Below are 18171 nucleotides of genomic sequence, written 5' to 3'. Positions count from 1 at the left end.
ACTGGCCATGAAATTGGTTTAGTGGAGCATCAGCATTAAAAAAAAAAAAGTAAATTAGAATTGAAAAATCAGGGTGGACGGATGGATGGCTCAGTGGTTAAGAATGTGTTCTGAAAAATCACAAGGACCTGAGTTTGAATCCCAGCACCCACATACCAAGCCAGGCATGCCTCACATGCTCCTGTAAGGTCAGCTCTGAGTAGGACTGACCAGGAGTAGAGGGATACAGTAGCTTCTAGAAACCACTGCCTTCTTAGCTAAGACTGCGTCTCCAGTCTTCACTGTACGTGGCCTCCCTTGCTGCCCTGCCCAACCCTTTTACTTGCTGGCTACAGCTTTGCTGAGAAAACAACTCTGGGTTGAGGGGACAGAGTTCATCTCAAAGGGATTAGGTAGAGAGTGGCAGAGGACTTTGACGCCCTCCTCTGGCCACTATGTGCACTCACATGCCTGCCTACCTACAATCTGCATACATACATGTGCAACACAGAGAGAGAGAGAGAGACAGAGACAGAGACAGAGACAGAGACAGAAATCGAGAGAAAAGCAGTTTCTAAACAATAACAAAGTCGAGTGTATTGCAGGTCAGGTTTGGTGGTGTACTCTGGAGACAGGGGCAACTGGATCTCTGAGTTTGTACTTAGCTTGGTCTGTATAGTGAGTTCCAGGCCAACAGGAGCTAGATGGTGAGAGAATGTCTCAAAAAGTGGAATGGGGGTGGGAGGGGGCATTACACATAATAGGGTATATTTTGTGATGACTTTGCTTTAGGAGAAGATACAAACATTTGTATAGACTGTCTTAGGCATAAGATGTATTCCTTATTTTGGGTCACAGCAGAAGACAAGGAAAGGACTGATCTCAAGCCTTGCCGATCCCTCTCTTGTCTTGCAGCTTTTGTTACCTTATTGAATGGGGAGCAAGCGCAGAGTGCGATTCAGAGGTTTCATCAGTTTTCTTTCCGAGGCAGAGAGTTGACGGTGCAGCTGCAGCCCACAGACGCTCTGTTGTGCATCACTAACCTGCCCATCTCCTTCACGTTAGAAGAGTTTGAAGAACTTGTCCGTGCCTATGGCAACATCGAGAGATGTTTTTTGGTCTACAGTGAAATTACTGGCCACTCCAAAGGCTACGGGTTTGTGGAGTACATGAAAAAGGACTTTGCTGCTAAGGCTAGACTGGAGCTACTGGGCAGGCAGATGGGAGCCTCGGCACTCTTCGCACAGTGGATGGATGTTAATCTCCTGGCCTCGGAGCTCATCCATTCTAAGTGCCTTTGTATAGATAAACTCCCCAGTGACTACAGCGATTCAGAAGAGCTCTTGCAACTTTTTTCCGGTATCCATAAACCTGTGTTTTGCCAGGTATGTATTTTTAAGAGCCGATTTGATATAATTAAGAATACTTGCATTTGTATCTGATCAATGCCTGTATCTATATCCAGTTAATCTCTCATACTCATCGGAACATCATAGTGGCAGTTTTGATTCTGCCCCGGTCTGTTATAAGGACTCTAAGGAAATTTTAAGTCATCTCCTTCTGTTGATGGGCTGAACTGTTGCTTTGGTTCACTACATCAGAGCAAATCCATTACTTATGCCCCTTGTCATTCCCTGAGTTGTGTAGCCATTCATCCATTAGCCCATTCTTTTCTCCAGGTTATGTTCACCATTGTCTCTGAGCTGGGCCAGTGCTAGGTTATATCAGAAATATAGAGAGTACAGCATTGTATCTCAGTGCTCCACTTCCAGGGACCAGCCTCGGCTTGTTTGCAGCTCTTAGGAAGGGGTGTTTGGGAGCAGCTAAAGAATGACTCCAAATCAGTTGTAGGTACAGGCTTGTAGTCTGCTTGAGAGACAGCTCTCCAGAGATCTCCAGACAGCTCAGCTCTTGCCTGAAAAATTCTAGGTTTTCCAACCAAAGTTAGAAATCCTGCTAGAGAAATTTTAAAAGAGCTGTGTTCACTCTCTAAGCAGTTCTCTCCGGATACCTTTCTCTTGAAGACATAAGCCCAGTCTTTTATTTTCATATCAGTTCAGTCATTTACTTCAGTTTCCCTTTTGATTATTCCTGAAATCAGCATTTTATGACCTTAGCCCTTTCTTTCTTAGGAAAAGGCACCAATATTTTTAACATGGCAAATGAATTCAGAGATCTGCCTGACTTTGTAAGCACAGACAATAAGCTAGCTGGGTGGGATCTCACTCTGAGAGCAACATTCCCACCATGCCTGGGCCTAAACTCTCTCTGACCTTGAACTCAGGAATCTGTCTGCCTTTGTAAGCACAAACAATAAACTTAGCTGGGTGGGATCTTGCCTTGCAATCACTACTCCCCAAATTTCTTCTCCTTCCTTAATATCTTTTGACAAACTTGCTCATAGTGCAGCTGCCTTTGGTTTATTTTTTAGGTCTGTGAAGCCCTAATTCATGTAATTCATATTGTATCCTTATATTTTGCATAGTTGAGAAATCCTGTTTTATCTATTTTTGAACTCATGTTTTTAGAGTTCTTCCCCATAGCCTTAAGGGCTATCCTGAAGGTCATAGCATTAACCATTTTGCTAAGGAATTTAGACACATCTTCACCTCCCAGACTCAAGCTGTCTCTGATTATCATGGAGTCATTAACCTTGGCAGAGAGGGCATTCCCCAATAACCGTAGCAGGGAGAATATTTCTTGAAGGAGGAACATAAAGTAAATTATATTCATTATTATACAAACAAGTCTTATGCCTAGCAACCATCAGCACTTGTGGAGGCCCATGTCCAGCTATCTCTGCTCCAGGGTTGGGAACTGTGTCCCCAGTACCTTCCGCATGGCCATGCAGTACTCGGCACTTCACAATTTGGTAGGTGAGAGTGACAAGTGAACAAATTTTTGCCAGTCCTCTATGAAGAGCGACTTACTAGAGAGTAGCAGACTTGAATAAAGGTTAAGGCAATCGCCTATTCCTGTCTGAATGGGATTGTGGTGGGGGAGGCATGTAGAGAAGATCCTGGCTATGCTGGTGAGGATTTCTAAGCACCTTATCACAATAACTGCATCATAATAACTGCACAGAGACATGCTATGTGACCCTCACCTTGCAGCTTTCTGATAGCAACAGACTAGTTCTTTGTTTCCTTCATGTCCCTTCTTTTTGCCCCCTCCCTCCACTTCCATGTTTCCTGTCTTAACTCCCTTTTCTCCTCTTACCCAATAGTTGTAAGATTCTCATATCACAGTGAAATTTTGGAGTTGGATTGTACAGGCGCGTGAGTGTGTGTGTGTGTCTACATATGTAATGTATGAGTGTATGTTTAAATGGGCAGATAAAGTTATATGCCCTTGTTTTGCCTAGCATGATGCTGTGAAGTGTGCACACATGGAGGGGAGCCTAAAGCCAGTGGACTGACTAAGCATTATCTCACAGAGTTGCTATCTTCTGTGACGGGACCACTAAGTATCCACTCTCAGAATGCCTTAGGAATACATTGTATTGTTAATTGTGATGGAGCATATTTTGTGATCCATCTCCTGAACTTAGGTTTTCCTATCTAACTTAAATTTTATACCTTGTAACAAACTTTTCTATTGGTGACTCCATTGTCCATTGGTGAATGCCAGTCTGCTCCCTACTTTCTAGAAGATTGTCCTTTCTAGATTGTGCATGTGAGTGAGATTTGGCTGCATTATTCATATTTTAAAGTTTAGTATGAATGGCTCCATCTTGCTTTTTCTCACATCTTCGCTCCTCCTGTCCCAGTAGTAAAGCGTTAACGAAATCATCTAAGACTTGTATAAAATTAGAATATTTTGCGACAAACCTTTGACCCAGCCTGCTCAGTTACTGGAAGCAGATTGGTCTAGTGATGTCCTGATATTGTTGAATACTAAGAGTTACATAGTGCTGTCATCCCATGTCTATCCTTTCTTCTCCATGGCTTATCAGAGGCCTCTAGAGCAAACGTGAAGGGCAAAGCCATGCACCTGAACTGTGAGCCCAAGAGTCATCAGAAACCTTACACATCACCTTGTCTAGCTGTACAGTGGTAGACTCTGTTTCTACTGTTCCCATGAGTGACACTTAGCTCCTGCTAAAACGCTTCAAAAGAATGGAAACTTCTTTGTGTAGTTCTGGTATTGAGCTGAGTGTCCCACTCCAACCCTGCTGATGTGGGTTTAAAGAGATTTGTTTAGGAAGCCTTCAGGTGCAATGCTTTAGGTAAGAGTGAATGTCATTCCACTGAAACAACTTCAGAAGTGGGTTTTAAAGATTCACAGGTATATTAAGGTGGCATCTCCATAGCTCCTTACCCATGGGTCTGTCACGTCCAGGCTCTTGTCCCTGTAAGCTACCAGAGGGTGCACTGGAGACAAACTCTCTTGCAGTCAAGAGACCAGAGGGACAGCTGGCTTCATCAGCTCTGATCTGAAGGTCTGGTTTCAATTATAGAAGGAATTGAGTTCTTAGAGGAACACTTGGAAGAGGTAGGTATTTTTCCTTTGCCCTACACATTTGGAAAAAGCTTTTTGGAAAAAAATATGATTTAAGAGTTTAAAGAAGTAAAAATCTTGAAGGGGAGAAAAATGGAAACTTAGCGTAAGTATACCAATGAAGTAAAAGTTCCGCTGTTTGTTTGTTTTTGTTTTTTGAGATATGGTTTCTCTGTGTAGCCCTGGATGTCCTGGAACTCCCAGAGGTATATCTGCCTCTACCTCCCGAGTGCTGGGATTAAAGGCATGCACCACCACCACCCCCCATCAAAAGTTAAGCTTTTAAAATAGAGAAACAAAAATATTGTGAAGGACTCAAAAGTATTTACTTGTAATATTAACACAAGCTATAAAACCCACATCATAGGGTTGTGTATTTGTGACTTCTCAAAGATGCAAGCTTGCTTTTGTCACCTGTCACCGTGGAGGGTATAAGCCTATTAAGATCCTTCAGATGTGTTTGAATCTCCCACCTGTATGGTAGTGGTGTATTCCTTCTTCCCTCTGCTCTTCATGCATGTCTGCAGAGCCAGGACTTTACTGTCGTCCTGTACACTCCTGCAGGTGGGTGACAGAAGTAGACCCAGGTCCATGTGTGGTAGCTTGTTAGCCTGTACACGAAGGGGAAGGCTGTGTGCTGCCAGTGATGGAGTATCAAACCTAGGTGTGAGTTTCATAAATGAGATTTATTTTTTAGTTTGACCAGATTCCTGAGATTTGCTTAATATGTTGAAACAGAAGTTGTCTGTGCCTCCTCCCACCTGTCTTCATTTGATGACACCATTTTTTTTCATTGATATATAATCAGTGTTTCATTATCCATGTTTTGAGGAGAGCTTTAATATAATTACTTAACTATCTTTCCTATTATTTGCTAATTGTGTATATATATTTCATAATAAGCAGGAGACTGTTGACTGTTAAATTAGAAAGTGAAAAAATTGGATTGAAATCCTTGCCTTCAAGAACAAATTTAATATTGTCACCAGTACAGGCTGAGGGCCTAGCTGTTGAATTTGGAAATGATTACTTGTAAACACATGATCATAAATCAATTTCAGGATCTCCTTTTTAATGTGCTGTGTGGTGTCAGCTTGCACAGGATGAAGGAAGTCACGGTGGTGGCTTTGCAGTGGTTGAATATAGCACTGCAGAGCATGCTGAAGAGGTTCAGCAGGTGGCAGATGGCATCACCATCAAGGGGAGCCAAGTTCAACTGTCCTTCTGCGCCCCAGGAGCACCAGGGCGGAGCACTCTGGCAGTCCTCATAGCGGCTCAGCGCTCGGTGAGTGGCCTGCTGCTTAGACAACCTGGAGACGACCTTAGCCTTCCAAGTCTAGCTACAGTTGGTAGTCATTCCCTGGGCTGTTGTAGTTTCCATACGCTGAAGACGTACATGTTATTTTAAATAATAAGTGTATTTTTAAAAAAAGCTGGCCAAGCGGGATAAGTCAAACCAAACCAGAAGTTGAGAGAGCGAGAGTAAATTCATGAAAATGTATGTAGTCATCTTGAGTAATTTGTGTGCATATGTGCAAGTAATGTATGTGTTTATGTGTGGAAACCTGAGGCTGTGTCAGGGTTTTCTTGATCATTCTCTACTTTATTTATGAAGGCAAGGCTCTCACGGAATCCAGAGCTCACCCACCAGAGCTCACCCATTCCAGCAAGCAGCCTGGTCTGGGGCTCCCTGTCTGCTTCCCAAGTGCTGGGATTACAGTTGGCAATCACGTCTGCCTAGCTTTTAATATGGGTTCTGCGACCCAAGCTTTGGTCTTTACACCATAAGTTCTTTATCTCCCCAGCCACTGTCCACAGTAATTTTTGAAAGAATTTCAGCAAACATTTTAGTCACTGTGAGCTTTAAGTTTCCAAGTGTCATGCTGGTTTTCCTTAGAAGTTGTCATAACACAGATTCCCACAGAGTAGTTTCCAGCTTCTGAGATGAGGAAGATGTCTGCCTCTTTCTGCTCACATGATGGCAGTCTCTTTCCTGTGACTTCCTCTAGCTGGAGGGTCCCTTGCATATGGACAATGTCTTTACAGTTTTCACCTCAGCACAGTACATAGTTGATGGTTCAATGAAGGGAAGGGATGGATACTCTTTTGAGAGGATCAAAACAAACGTCATGCTGAAGATGACATTTGAGTGTGACATTAAGGGATGAGTGAGGTACTGACATGTGTTGATGGGGGTGGAGGATAGGGTTGCCAAGGAAATCCAGATTTTTCATGAGACATAATTCTATTAAAATTATTCATCGTTTATCTGAACTCGGAGTTTCACTGAACATCCTGTGTTCTTTCATTAAATCTGGTGACCCTAAGGAGGCAGTCTGAGTAGTCACTGTTGGCTGAGCTGGGTTAAATGTTTGGAGAAAGGTAAGCGGTCAAGTTGAACCATGTGTGTAGAGAGGTATGGCCAGATTGGTAGGTCGATGCTAAAGTAAGGTTATGACTTAGTCAGAGGACTTAGATTGAATTTGGCATGGGGAACTCACAAGGTATATAAATGAGAGAGCTACAGGTGACAGTCAAGCCATGGAAAAGTCAGCCCTAAGTAGTTTGGAGATGAACAGGAAAGCAGAGAAGGTGGGCTGGGCATGGGGGGGCAGCTGTTGCCTTCCCCACCCCTCCTTACTCTGAGTTCACCTCTGACCCTGGGTCCTTTTTCTCTGTTTCCAGAGTTAGCATCTTTGGCTTCTTACTCTCAAAGGTCACTTACTACTTCAGTCATTTCTTCGCCATCATCAGTTTCGTTTCCTCTGCTCACCTTGTAGTGTTGCCCAGTTGGAATTGCCGAGTTTACAGTTTTGCTGAGTTTACAATTCTCAACCAGTCTAGTCCCTGACTGCTAAAGTCAGGGCACTGTGTCTTCTTAGATGTGAAACAGCTGGGTGGCTTGGTGCCTCTGCAAATGAGTAGCATATGGCTTCACTGACCCCCACAGGTCTTAGCTTGTCTGTCATCGTTGTTTCCTGCTTTCTCCTACAGCCATCCAAAACCTGGCCTTCTGCCTGCTCCTGCCTCTCTGTGAGATGATCATGGTGGTGTCTGTGAAGATCAGGTATTAGAGTCAGGCATCCATCGTTCTTCCCCTCACTGCTTCCTTCCTTCCTTTTCAGCCTGCACAAGCACTTCATGCCGAGGGTGTACTTGCTCAGACATGTAAAGAATGTCCCTTCCCTGTTCATAGGAAGAGTCCTGCCTCTTGGCCGTGTTGGGCTCCTGACAGTGTCCCCACCTGGGGGCTCCCGACCCTCTGTTTTCTCCCTGGTTTTGCCTGTTTAACTAGCCACTTCCCATAAGTATCTTGTGTTTTTCTTAAATGAGAACCTTAGATAGCTGCTTTATAGCTACTGTCACTTTAACAGGGCCGTCAGCACCAGTTCCTCATCTTCCATTTGCTCTCTCTCTCATGCAGATAGTGTCTACCTCCTTCAAGTAAGTTGCTCTCATGGAAGGATTTCTGTGTGTATATGTGTTCATATGTGTGCATGGGTGTGCATGCACATGGAACTCAAAGGTCAACATTAGATGTCTTCGTCAATCCTCAGTTACTCTCCACCGTTTTGTTTTGTTTTGTTTTGAGACATGATCTCTCGATGAACCTACTGAGCTAGACTGCCTGGCCAGCAAGCCCCTGTGGATGGCGCTGGCTTCCTCCTCCTCAGCATTGGGATTACAGGCGTATGCCATTGTTCCCAGTCTTTTCTGGTCCTCCTGCTTACATGTCAGGCACTTTACTGCCCAGGCCATCTTCCCAGCCCCAACAGGGATTTCTTACTCTGCAGATCTGTTAAGTACTCTCCAGTGTTGGATTGTGAGATCTCTGCAATATTTAAAATCTCTTCAATCGTGAATCCTGCCACAGGATTCCTGTCTCTTCTTGCCCCAAGTTGATTGTGTCCTTGGAGGTTGCATCAGTGGGTTCTGAATTCAGTTCTCTTTTTCTCACGGACTCCAACAGCCCCAGTTACTACTTACTAATGGTAAATTACATGCCTATGTTGGTGGATCAGTAAATTTGTATCTCCAGTGACTGGAAAGAATTTGAGACAGCATTCTACATTCATGTTAAATCAATAGCTCAGTTTTAGCATTTCTAAAGAAAATTGCTTTTCTCTTAATGTTCCCTTCTCAGTTGTGTAATAACTAGATATGGTATAAAAGAAACTGAACCACAGACCCAGCTATTCATCACTGGCATTTCTCATCAACACCCCAAGTTCAGCTGTCCCTTTTCACCTGTGTGATCAGGGTGACTCCTTCCACAGTCCCCATGCCATTCGCCTTTTTCTTCTCATCCACGGGAACACACATGTGATCCCTTTCCCCTTAGGCTGGATTGCATCACTCTCCCTTCTTGTCTTTTAAGTGCATAATGAATGTGTGTCCCAGAGTGATGTATGAGACCTTCATAAGCAGCTAGCAAGAACAGTGAGAAAGCTTTGGATTTTTTTTTTAACTTTAAGTTGTTGTGAATAGTGCTTTTTATGGGCTCTTGGTATGTATCTTTTTATCAAGTTTCTGAAATTTGAAATTTGAAAAAAAATCAAGCAGGCAAAGTATTTCTGCAACAATTCAGATAAACGTGTGATTTACCCTCTAGTTGACTGATAGTTGTCTTATTTTGCATTCTGTTGCTGTGATAAACTCCATAACCAAAAGAGAACTTGAAGAAGAAAGGGAGGCTTTGGTGTCCTGGAAGCAGGCATTGAGGTAGAGGCCATGCATATTGCTGCGTGCTGGTTTGCTCGCTATGGCTTGCTCAGCCTGTTTTCTTATCCACACAGGATCACTAGTCCAGAGGTGGTTACTGCCCACAGTGGGCTGGACCCTCCCCCATAAATCACTAATGAAGAAAATGCCCTACAGATTTGCCCACAGGCTTACAAGATGAAGGTGTTTTCTTAATTGAGGCTCCTCTTCTCAGAAGATTCCAGATTGTATCAAGCTGACAGAAAAATTACTGCACAGGTGGTAAATCACAAGGATCGATTTGTTTCATGGAAGGCATCCTTTGAGTTAAAAGACTTTTAGTGTTAAAAAATAATTGGTTTCGCTATGACATTTTCACACATGGATGTCATTGTACCTTGCTCATCTTCCAAACACATCCATGTCCCCTCCATGTGTCCCCACACCGTCCGCTCTGCCTTCATCTCATTCAGTCATGTGCGTTTAAATCTACATTCTCCATATTTGAAGTATTCCAAACACTCCAACATGCAGAATTCTTTGTCCCCTTCTCCCCCCTCCCCCCCTTCAGTGTGCCTCCCATGATCCACCTTCTCTGTTCACTCCACATTTTTGCTAAACCCTCATTGGTCACCCCCTACCCCCAGCCCAGGCACCGTTCAATTTGATTTAATATTTTTATAGGACATAGCTTTGGAGATGTGCTCAGAAGAGGCAGGCACTTAATTTTGAAAACATGATCACTACTTAATTTTGGAATTAAGACACCCCTAACCTCACTATCATTAGATGGCTTCAGCATCTTCTCTCTCTTCTTCTCTCTAGTTGAAAATCAACCTCTATAATGTAAGGCTGCTGAGAAGCTGAATATGCCTCTGTGAAGCCAGGTGGTCCACTCCCTGGGGCTCTCCAGGGCACTCGCTGATGACCTCTGAGCTCTGTCTGGCGATTTTTGTTTCTGTCTTTGTTTTCTGTGCTACTTGGAAAGATCGTCTCTTCTGTTTACATTTTCAACATTTGATATATTCAGACTATAACGTCTTAGTACTTTAAGATGTTGCACATGTTCCTTGGTTTCATTCTGTGTGGTTTGTGTTCTCTCTTTTGTCTTTGGCAGCCTTAGAGCGTTTTCTATTTTTGTCCTTTGAAAATACCAGCTTTTGTTTTACTCAGTTTCTAAATTTTCCTCTTTTGTTCATTTCTGCCTTTATCTTCATCCATTTTTCTCATTTCTGCTTGTCCCCTTTTTGTTGATGGTGGCAGTGGTGAGGTTAATTTTTTTTTCCATCTTTCTTGATATCAATGCTTAATTCTTATTTTCCGGGTTTGTTCAGTGCTGGGACTTGACCTCAGGTTCTTATATTTGATAGATAGGTACTCTGCCACTGAGTTACATCCCAAGTCCCTAGTCTTTTTCTTTTTATAAAGATTTATTTATTTATTTATATGAGTACACTGCTGCTGTCTTCAGACACACCAGAAGAGGGCATCAGATCCTATTACAGATGGTTGTGAGCCACCATGTGGTTGCTGGGAATTGAACTCAACCTCTGTAAGAGCAGTCAGTGCTCTTAACTGCTGAGCCATCTCTTCAAACCCCCCCCCCCCCACACACACACACAAACTCCCTTTTTAAATCTTATTTTATGTTAAGTACATTTATAGGCCAGCATCGGGAAGGCTAAAACAGGAGAATTGTCAGGAATACAAGGCCACCTTGGCTACATAGTGAGCTCCAAACAAGCCAGAGCTATAGAATAAGACTGTCTTTAAAAACATAAAAAATAATAAAATACATTATAGGGTTCCTTCTAACAAATATTATATTCATATGTCATAAATCTTGAGGTATGAATTTTTAAAATTAAAACATTATTTACTTTATGAATATGAAAGTTTTGTTCTCTTGTATGTATGTGCCCCATACATACATTGCCTGGTCTCCAAGGAGGCCAGAAGAGGGAGTCAGATCCCCTGGAACTGGAGTTTCAGGCACCTGTGAGTTACCATCTGGGTGGGAATCAAACCCCCATCCTCTGGGATAGCAGCCAGTTCTCTCAACCACTAAACGATATCTCCAGCCCTCTATGTGAGTGTTTGGTTAGCACAGAAGAATTTATTTGTGACATTGTCATATGTGTATACCATTATACTTTGTTCTTATTTTCCCTTGTGAGCCCTCCCTCTTCTTTTCTGACGGGCTCTGCTTCCTTCCTCAAACAGTCACTCTTCTGCGTGTGTGGTGCCTGTGTCTGTGTGTGTGTCCATGTGTGTATAAATAGTCCATTATTCTTTCAGTTCCTTCCTTACGCTTTAGCCCTTCCTCTCTCTCATAGTACCCTATTGATTTTTATGTCATTTACATGTTTAAGTATCTCTGGCTACATATTTTAAATCTCGGCTCTGCATGTAAGAAAACGTGTGCTATTTGTCTGAATCTAGCTTATTTTGTTTAGTATAATCATCTCCAGTTCCATCCATTTTCCTGAAAATGTCATAATTTCATTTTCTTCATAACTTACTAAAATTCCATGGCGTATATGTACTACCACACTTTCTTTATCTATCCATCATGTGTTGCATATCTAGGTCTGTGTCTTAGCACTTGTGATTAGAAAAGCCAGTGTGGATGGCCGCGCAGGTATCCCAATGGTGACTTAGAGCTCTTCAGGTGGACACCCACGAGTGTCCACCTGGGCTACTTCCATTTCTAGTGTTTTAAGGAACATTTATATGTACAGATGTCCAGTGCGGCTTCCTCAGTTCTTCCCACCCCAGCGGATGAATAAGGAAAGGTTCTCTTCTCCTATGTCTTCACCAGCAATGACAAAAGACTCACATCAATTTCAGTTTACATACAATGACCAAGGATGTTGAACACTTAGAAAAAATTTGTCCGCCATTTGTATTTTTTCCTTTGATAACTGTATATTCAAATCAGCTGGCCCATTGAGTGTTTTGTGTGTGTGTGAGTGTGTGTGTGTGTGTGTGTGTGTGTGATTTTTGTAGTTCTTTATAGATTGTAGATATCACTTGTCTAATGTGTTGTTAGAAACATTTGCCCGTCTGTGACATCCCATCATGCTCCTGGTTATTTCCTTAATCTTGCAGGAGCTTTTGAACTAGATGCAGTCTCACGCGTTCATTCTGGGAGCTCTGTTAATTTTTTCTAGAACTTTCTTTCCTATGTCTATATTGTATCTTCTCTCTCTCCCACTAACAGTGTCTGAGTTTCAGATCTTACATTAAGGCTTCACAGCCATTTTGAGTTGATTTTTGTGCTTGCTGAGAGATAATGATCTAGCTTCATTTTTTTTTTTTTTTTTTTTTTTTTTTGTATGTGGATACCCATTTTCCCCCCAACACCATTTTTAAGGAACTGTATTTTTTGCAGTGTATGTTTTTAACAGCTTCCTCAGAGATAAGGGGCTGTAACTCCCTGGGTCGGTCTCTGGATTGTCTACTTTGTTCTCTTGGTTTGTGGCCTGTTTGATGCCAGTGCTGAGTATCTTTGGTTACTGAGATGAGCCATTGTGATGCCTCCAGCCCCTCGGCTTCTGCTTCCGGTCATTTTGTCATTTAGCATTTTTTCTACGTCTGTATGAATTTTATAGCAATTTTTTCCCTCTAATTCTGTGAAGAATGCCGTCGGGATTTTGATGGGGATAGCCCTGAATGTGTAAGTTGCTTCTGGTAACATGCTTACTTTCACACAATGAATTCCGCCAGTCCACGAGCATGGAAGGTCTCTGTATCTCCTTGTGTCTTCAGTTTCTTTCTCTGTTGACTTACAGTTTCAACTTGAGGTTTATTCCTGGGTGTTTTTAAAGGTATTTTAAATAACAGTTATTTCCTGATTTCTTTCTTGACAAGCTTATTGCTGATTCATTAAGATTACAGGCTTATGTATGTTGTGTATCCTGCTAAGGGCACTTATCACATATAGCTTTCTGGTAAGTATTTGGAGGCTCCCAAAGAATAGAAACCACACATGCAAATAGGAATACCTCAGCTCCTCCCTTTCGTATTCGAATCACTTTCATTTCTTGTTGCTTTAGCTAAAACTGGGCACTCTGCTTAAGAGTGAGTGGACACCCTGGTCTCCTGGTTTCAAAGGAAACGCTTTTGGATGGTTTTCCACTGTTAGTTATAGCGGCTGTGGGTTTCTCATATTATGTCATAGCACATTCCTCCTGATTCCCTAGTTTCTTCAGGGCTTTTATCACTGGGATGCAGACCTGTGACTGAGGCCTTTCCTGTATCAATTGAATCGTGATGTGATTTCTGATCTAAGGCATATTTATGCATGCTACATTATATTTCTGGATTTGCATTTGTTGAACCATCCTTCCATCCCTGGAGTGAAGCTAACTCTATCATGGTGTATGATATTCTTAATGTGTTCTTGAATTTGGATTGCGGGTTGTTTTATTGAGAGTTTTTATAGTCATTTTCTTTTGGGAAATGAGTCGGAGATTTTTTTGTTGTTTTTCCCTTCCTTGGTTTTGGTATCAGGTTGATGCTGACTGTAGGAGAGTTAGGTAGTGGTCTTGCTCACTCTGTTTAATGGGACATTTGGGAGCACTCATGTCAGCTGGCTTGGTGGACTCCAGCAGTCAAATCTAGGGGGAGGTTTTTCTTTGTTAGGAGACTTTATATTACCACTTCAGCGTTGCTGTTTTGTTTTCTTTCTCTATTGGTCATATCTTACTGATTTTCCTATTGAAATTTGTACCTCTGGGTGTACTAATTCAGGCCATTTCCCTCTCATTAGTTTGGGTTAGTATTTGCTAATCATACTTTTCCAAAGAACCTACTCTTCAGTATCTACATTCCTTTAGCTCCTAATTAATGAAATTCACTCATTAATTTCTGGCCTGATCATATTCTTGTGATCTACTGCTATGGGGTTTGCCTTGTTCCATTTTTTTCTAAGACATTGAGGCACACAATACTATCATCTGATTGAGACACAAAAATCCTGTCTAATCTGACCTGTTACTTTTCAATGTAAAGACTTTTAACTATACATTTTTCTAGCTGTATCCCAAAAGCTATGTTTTTATTTTATTATTGTTTTTAGAAACTTAAATTTTCCCTCCTGATTTTTGTCACTGACCGGGCTCGTTCAAGATGTCCAGGCTCCAGGTGTTGGTGTAGCATCTGTGGTGTCTTTTACTATCGACCCCTAGCTTTATTTTACTATAAGATACAAGAGGTTATTATTTGTTGACAATGGCTTTATGGCCCGGAATTGTGATCGGTTTTAGAGAAGATTGCAGCTTTGGCTGTTCTGTAGATTTGTTAAGTCCATTTGGTCTGTGGTGTAGTTTAACTCTGAGATTTCTTCGTTGACTTTTCAGTTTGAATGACCTATCTAAAGAGTGGGGTACTGAAATAACACCGTTATTATATTAGGCCCTATCTGACCTTTAATGAAATTGGGAGCCCCAGTGTATGATGCATGGGTATTTGTAATTATCTTCATGAATTATTGCTTTTATTAGTACATAATGGCCTTCTTTATCTGTTTTTATTTAGCTTCCAGTGTATTTATCAGACAGCCCAATAACTGCTGGCTTATTTTCCAATTCTTTTGCTTCAGCATTTGACTCCTAGTTTGTCGGTGTCTGTGCCAGGGAGGTGTGTTTCTTGGTGACAACAGCTAGTTGAATCTTGGTCAGTCAGCTAATCTGCATGTCTTTAAGAAGAGTTGAGGCCATTTACTCACACTCCAGGTTATTGTTGAGGACATAATTGTGTTGGTTGGGTTATTGTTCTTTTCTCTCTCCCTGCGAGTATTATGGTTTGCTTAGTTTACTTGTGTTGGCCATGAGACATTCCTTCCTAACTCTGTCCATCTTCTCTCATGAAATGTATCCTTTCCTGAGCTCTCATGAATGAGACGCTCTTCCTCAGGGCTAGCTGGATGCCATCCCCGGTTCTTGACATTCTCAAACTGTTTTTCTCTTTGGAGTGGACTCTGTCTTTTTCCTATCTTGACATTTCTTTTTCACATGGTCAGCTTCTGGTCTACCACATTGCCTTAGTTTGTGCTTATCTTGGATTGTCCTTATTTGTCAGTTTTTAAAAGGTTCCAGTTGCAGTATTGGTTGATGGTTTGTTCTGTATGTTCAGGCCATGAAATAGCTTATTCCATGCTTTCCTGTCTCTCCACAGCTGTCTTTCAGGGTTGTTCCCCATTGGGGAACTGTGCAGGAGGGGTTCAGGCTCCCTTATTTACACTCTTCCCAGGCCCCCAGGGTTGCTCAGTTTTAAGTAGTAGATTAGTTCTCAAGGTGACACTTGGGAAACTTCTCTCTGCTCCTGAACAGTCTCATTGCAAAGTCACTGTTTTGGCATGACAGGCAGCTGGAATTTAAAGCTTTGATAGCATCGTCATGGCCTGTCCTGTGGGTACCACTGCTGTTCTTCTCTTTTCACTTGGACCTCCTGTCTTACCTGTTGAGTGAGGTTTCTGCTTCCCCTCCACTGCTGGAAGCCACGGCTAATGCTGTACTGAATGTGGCTATCTTTCTTCCTTTTTTGCCCTTTCCTGGTTCTCTGCACTCTTCAGCTGCCTTCTCCTCTTGACATTCTTGCATTGTCATATGGCCATAGATTTTCAAAAGTTATTTTCCTGTTGGTAATTTCTAATTGTTCATGATTGGAAAACTTAATCTGTGCTGTTGATCTGGAGATGAAGTAATGCTGTATGCTTTGTGTCTTGTTATGTGGCCAGTTCCTCTTTGAGTGTGCCATTCATGCCTGGAAATGGCTCATGCACTGTGCTTGCTTGAGTGTTATAAAGTCTTGTGCGCACACGTGTGTAGGAATTCACTACCTCTCCACCTTTCCTCTTATTTCTTTGTCATTGTCATCTGTTAGTGTCCCAGAAGCTTTTCTTTATAATGGTCAGTTTTTCCATTTCTACATATTCTATAGTTGTTGCTCCAGATTTAACAGTGCGTTCTTGATAGGCGTCTGTTGGTAATACACTGGTTGTATTATCAGTACATGTGTCTTTCTGGTGTTATCAGCACATCCCTTTCTGATATTACCCTGGCTTCTTCAGCTTTCTTTGTTTTTATATTTGCTATACCTTCGTCTCAGACTTTCTCTCTCTCTCTGTGTGTGTGTGTGTGTGTGGTTTTTTTTTTTTTTATGTGTGTGTCTGATGGCTAACATTTAAAAAATCATATATGGAAGTTTATGTCTCTTTATGGGTGCATTTGAAACATCCTTTAATGTATGTTCTGATTTAGTTAGAGAGGAAAGTATATACTTAGGCCACACTATGCAGTAGAGGTCATAGGTCAACGTTTTCCAAAGTCATTTCTCCTTCCACCTTGCTTTGAGGCCAAGCCTCCTTTACTGTGCTGTGTGTCCTAGGCTAGGTGGCCTGAACATTCCGGCTGATTCCCCTGTCTCTACCTCCCCTCTATGCTGCGTTTGCCTTACAGGTCCATACAGGCCTCTGCATTTGGCTTTTGATGTAGGATCTCCCGTTTAAACTCAGGTCTTCGGGGGTTTGTGGCAGTGCTTTTACTGGGTCAGCCATCCTCCCAGGCTGCGTTTTCTCGCTTTCCTATTGGTAATTGTTCCTAACTCATCAATGCCCTTTCCTTTCTCAGCATCACTTAGCTCATCCCCCGCCATTCATTCTGTCTCCTCCTCCTCCTCACTCCATTACATGACAGTTATTCCCAGTTCCTTACTTTAGAATTCTCCTGAATGTTATCTGTTTCATGGGCCCAGCTATTACAACGTTATGACAGGATGCTTTCACTCCCATATGTCACACAACACTGTCCTGTATTTGCCTCGTTTCTGACTGCAGCATTTCTTCCCAGGGAGATTTGAGTGAAGCCATTCATGTGGTAAAAGCTTTTCAGAGCATGGGCAGTTGGGGACACTGTTCATCGTTCTCATACTTGAGCACTAGCTCCCCCGACCCCGACCCCGAATATTATAGCTCTAACTTGGGAAGTTTTTCCCTTAGCACTTGGTTAGGATTGGGTTGTTGTCTCCCTAGTCTAGTGTTTCTAGGGAGAAACTCTTCACAGTTGGCTACTCGTCCTTTGGGAGATGTGTTCTCACTGGAAGCTTGTCATAGCATTGTTTTCTAACTTTTTTTTTCAAATTTTGCTTTGGTGTTTATACATTTTATGATTCTCTCTCTCTCTCTCTCTCTCTTTCTCTCTCTCTCCCTCTCTCTCTTTCTCTCTCTCTCTCTCTCTCTCTCTCTCTCTCTCTCTCTCTCTCTCTCTCTCTCTCTCTGTGTGTGTGTGTGTGTGTGTGTGTTCTTTAGCCTCATACTTAAGACCCCAGTGGCTGATTATTGACTTTGTGCCCTTAGGCCCTCTTTAGTGAGGTGCACGTCTCAGCTATTTTCCAAAGATGCCCCTCACCTTTTCTCCTGCAGGGGCCCCCGTTGAACAAGTCTTGGCCCCTGGCCCCCGTTACCTTGCCCTTACTAATTTTGCTCTTATTAAATTTTGTTTGCATCTTTTCTTTTTTTTTTAACCTGCTCCTTTAGATCACTAATTTCTTTTGAATTATGTTTGTTTCACCATTTAACACTCCTGATAAAAGCACAGAATACAGGTTCAGCGGCATGCTCTGTGAGTTTCTGAAGCCTTTATCTACAGAACAGGGACACCCATGCGGACTTATGGGCTTGCTTTTGAGGGTTCAGGATCTAGTCCGTGTGGCACATTTGCAGCAGCACTATTTATAGTAAGCAAAGGCTGACTTTCTCCTTATGTTCGTTTTTCAGGCCTAGTGCTTCCCACTGGGCCTTTATAACCGAGTGTCCCTGTTCATGTTACTAGTTTAAAAAAAAAATCCTCCATCCCTTTTAAGGCTACTTATCTTTTTTTGGGACATCTGTCATGTTTGGTAGGCAGTCTTAGTTTCCTGTCTACTACCTCTGCTTTCTTTGTCACAAACTGTCCTGCCTGTTTGAGTGGCTCTAGTCCCCAGATGTCA

General features: G+C 42.3%; 1 protein-coding gene and 1 non-coding gene across 2 annotated transcripts in view; one reads left to right on the top strand and one right to left on the bottom strand.

Moving 5' to 3' along the window:
- The window catches only part of Raver2 (ribonucleoprotein, PTB binding 2), an 81682-nt gene that overhangs the window by 30935 nt on the left and 32576 nt on the right, over positions 1–18171 (top strand). Inside the window, exons 3-4 of the mRNA XM_034503256.2 lie at positions 895–1364; positions 5573–5764. Of these exons, the coding sequence (XP_034359147.1) occupies positions 895–1364; positions 5573–5764 (662 nt within the window). The remainder of the gene's footprint in view (positions 1–894; positions 1365–5572; positions 5765–18171) is intronic.
- Positions 1905–1967, bottom strand: LOC117709667 (U7 small nuclear RNA). Its single transcript, XR_004606915.1, has one exon. It is a non-coding gene; the product is annotated as a U7 small nuclear RNA (small nuclear RNA).

Source organism: Arvicanthis niloticus, chromosome 5 (genome assembly GCF_011762505.2).
Source record: "Arvicanthis niloticus isolate mArvNil1 chromosome 5, mArvNil1.pat.X, whole genome shotgun sequence".
Lineage (NCBI taxonomy): Eukaryota > Metazoa > Chordata > Mammalia > Rodentia > Muridae > Arvicanthis > Arvicanthis niloticus.
This window is presented reverse-complemented; position numbering and strand designations above follow the sequence as displayed.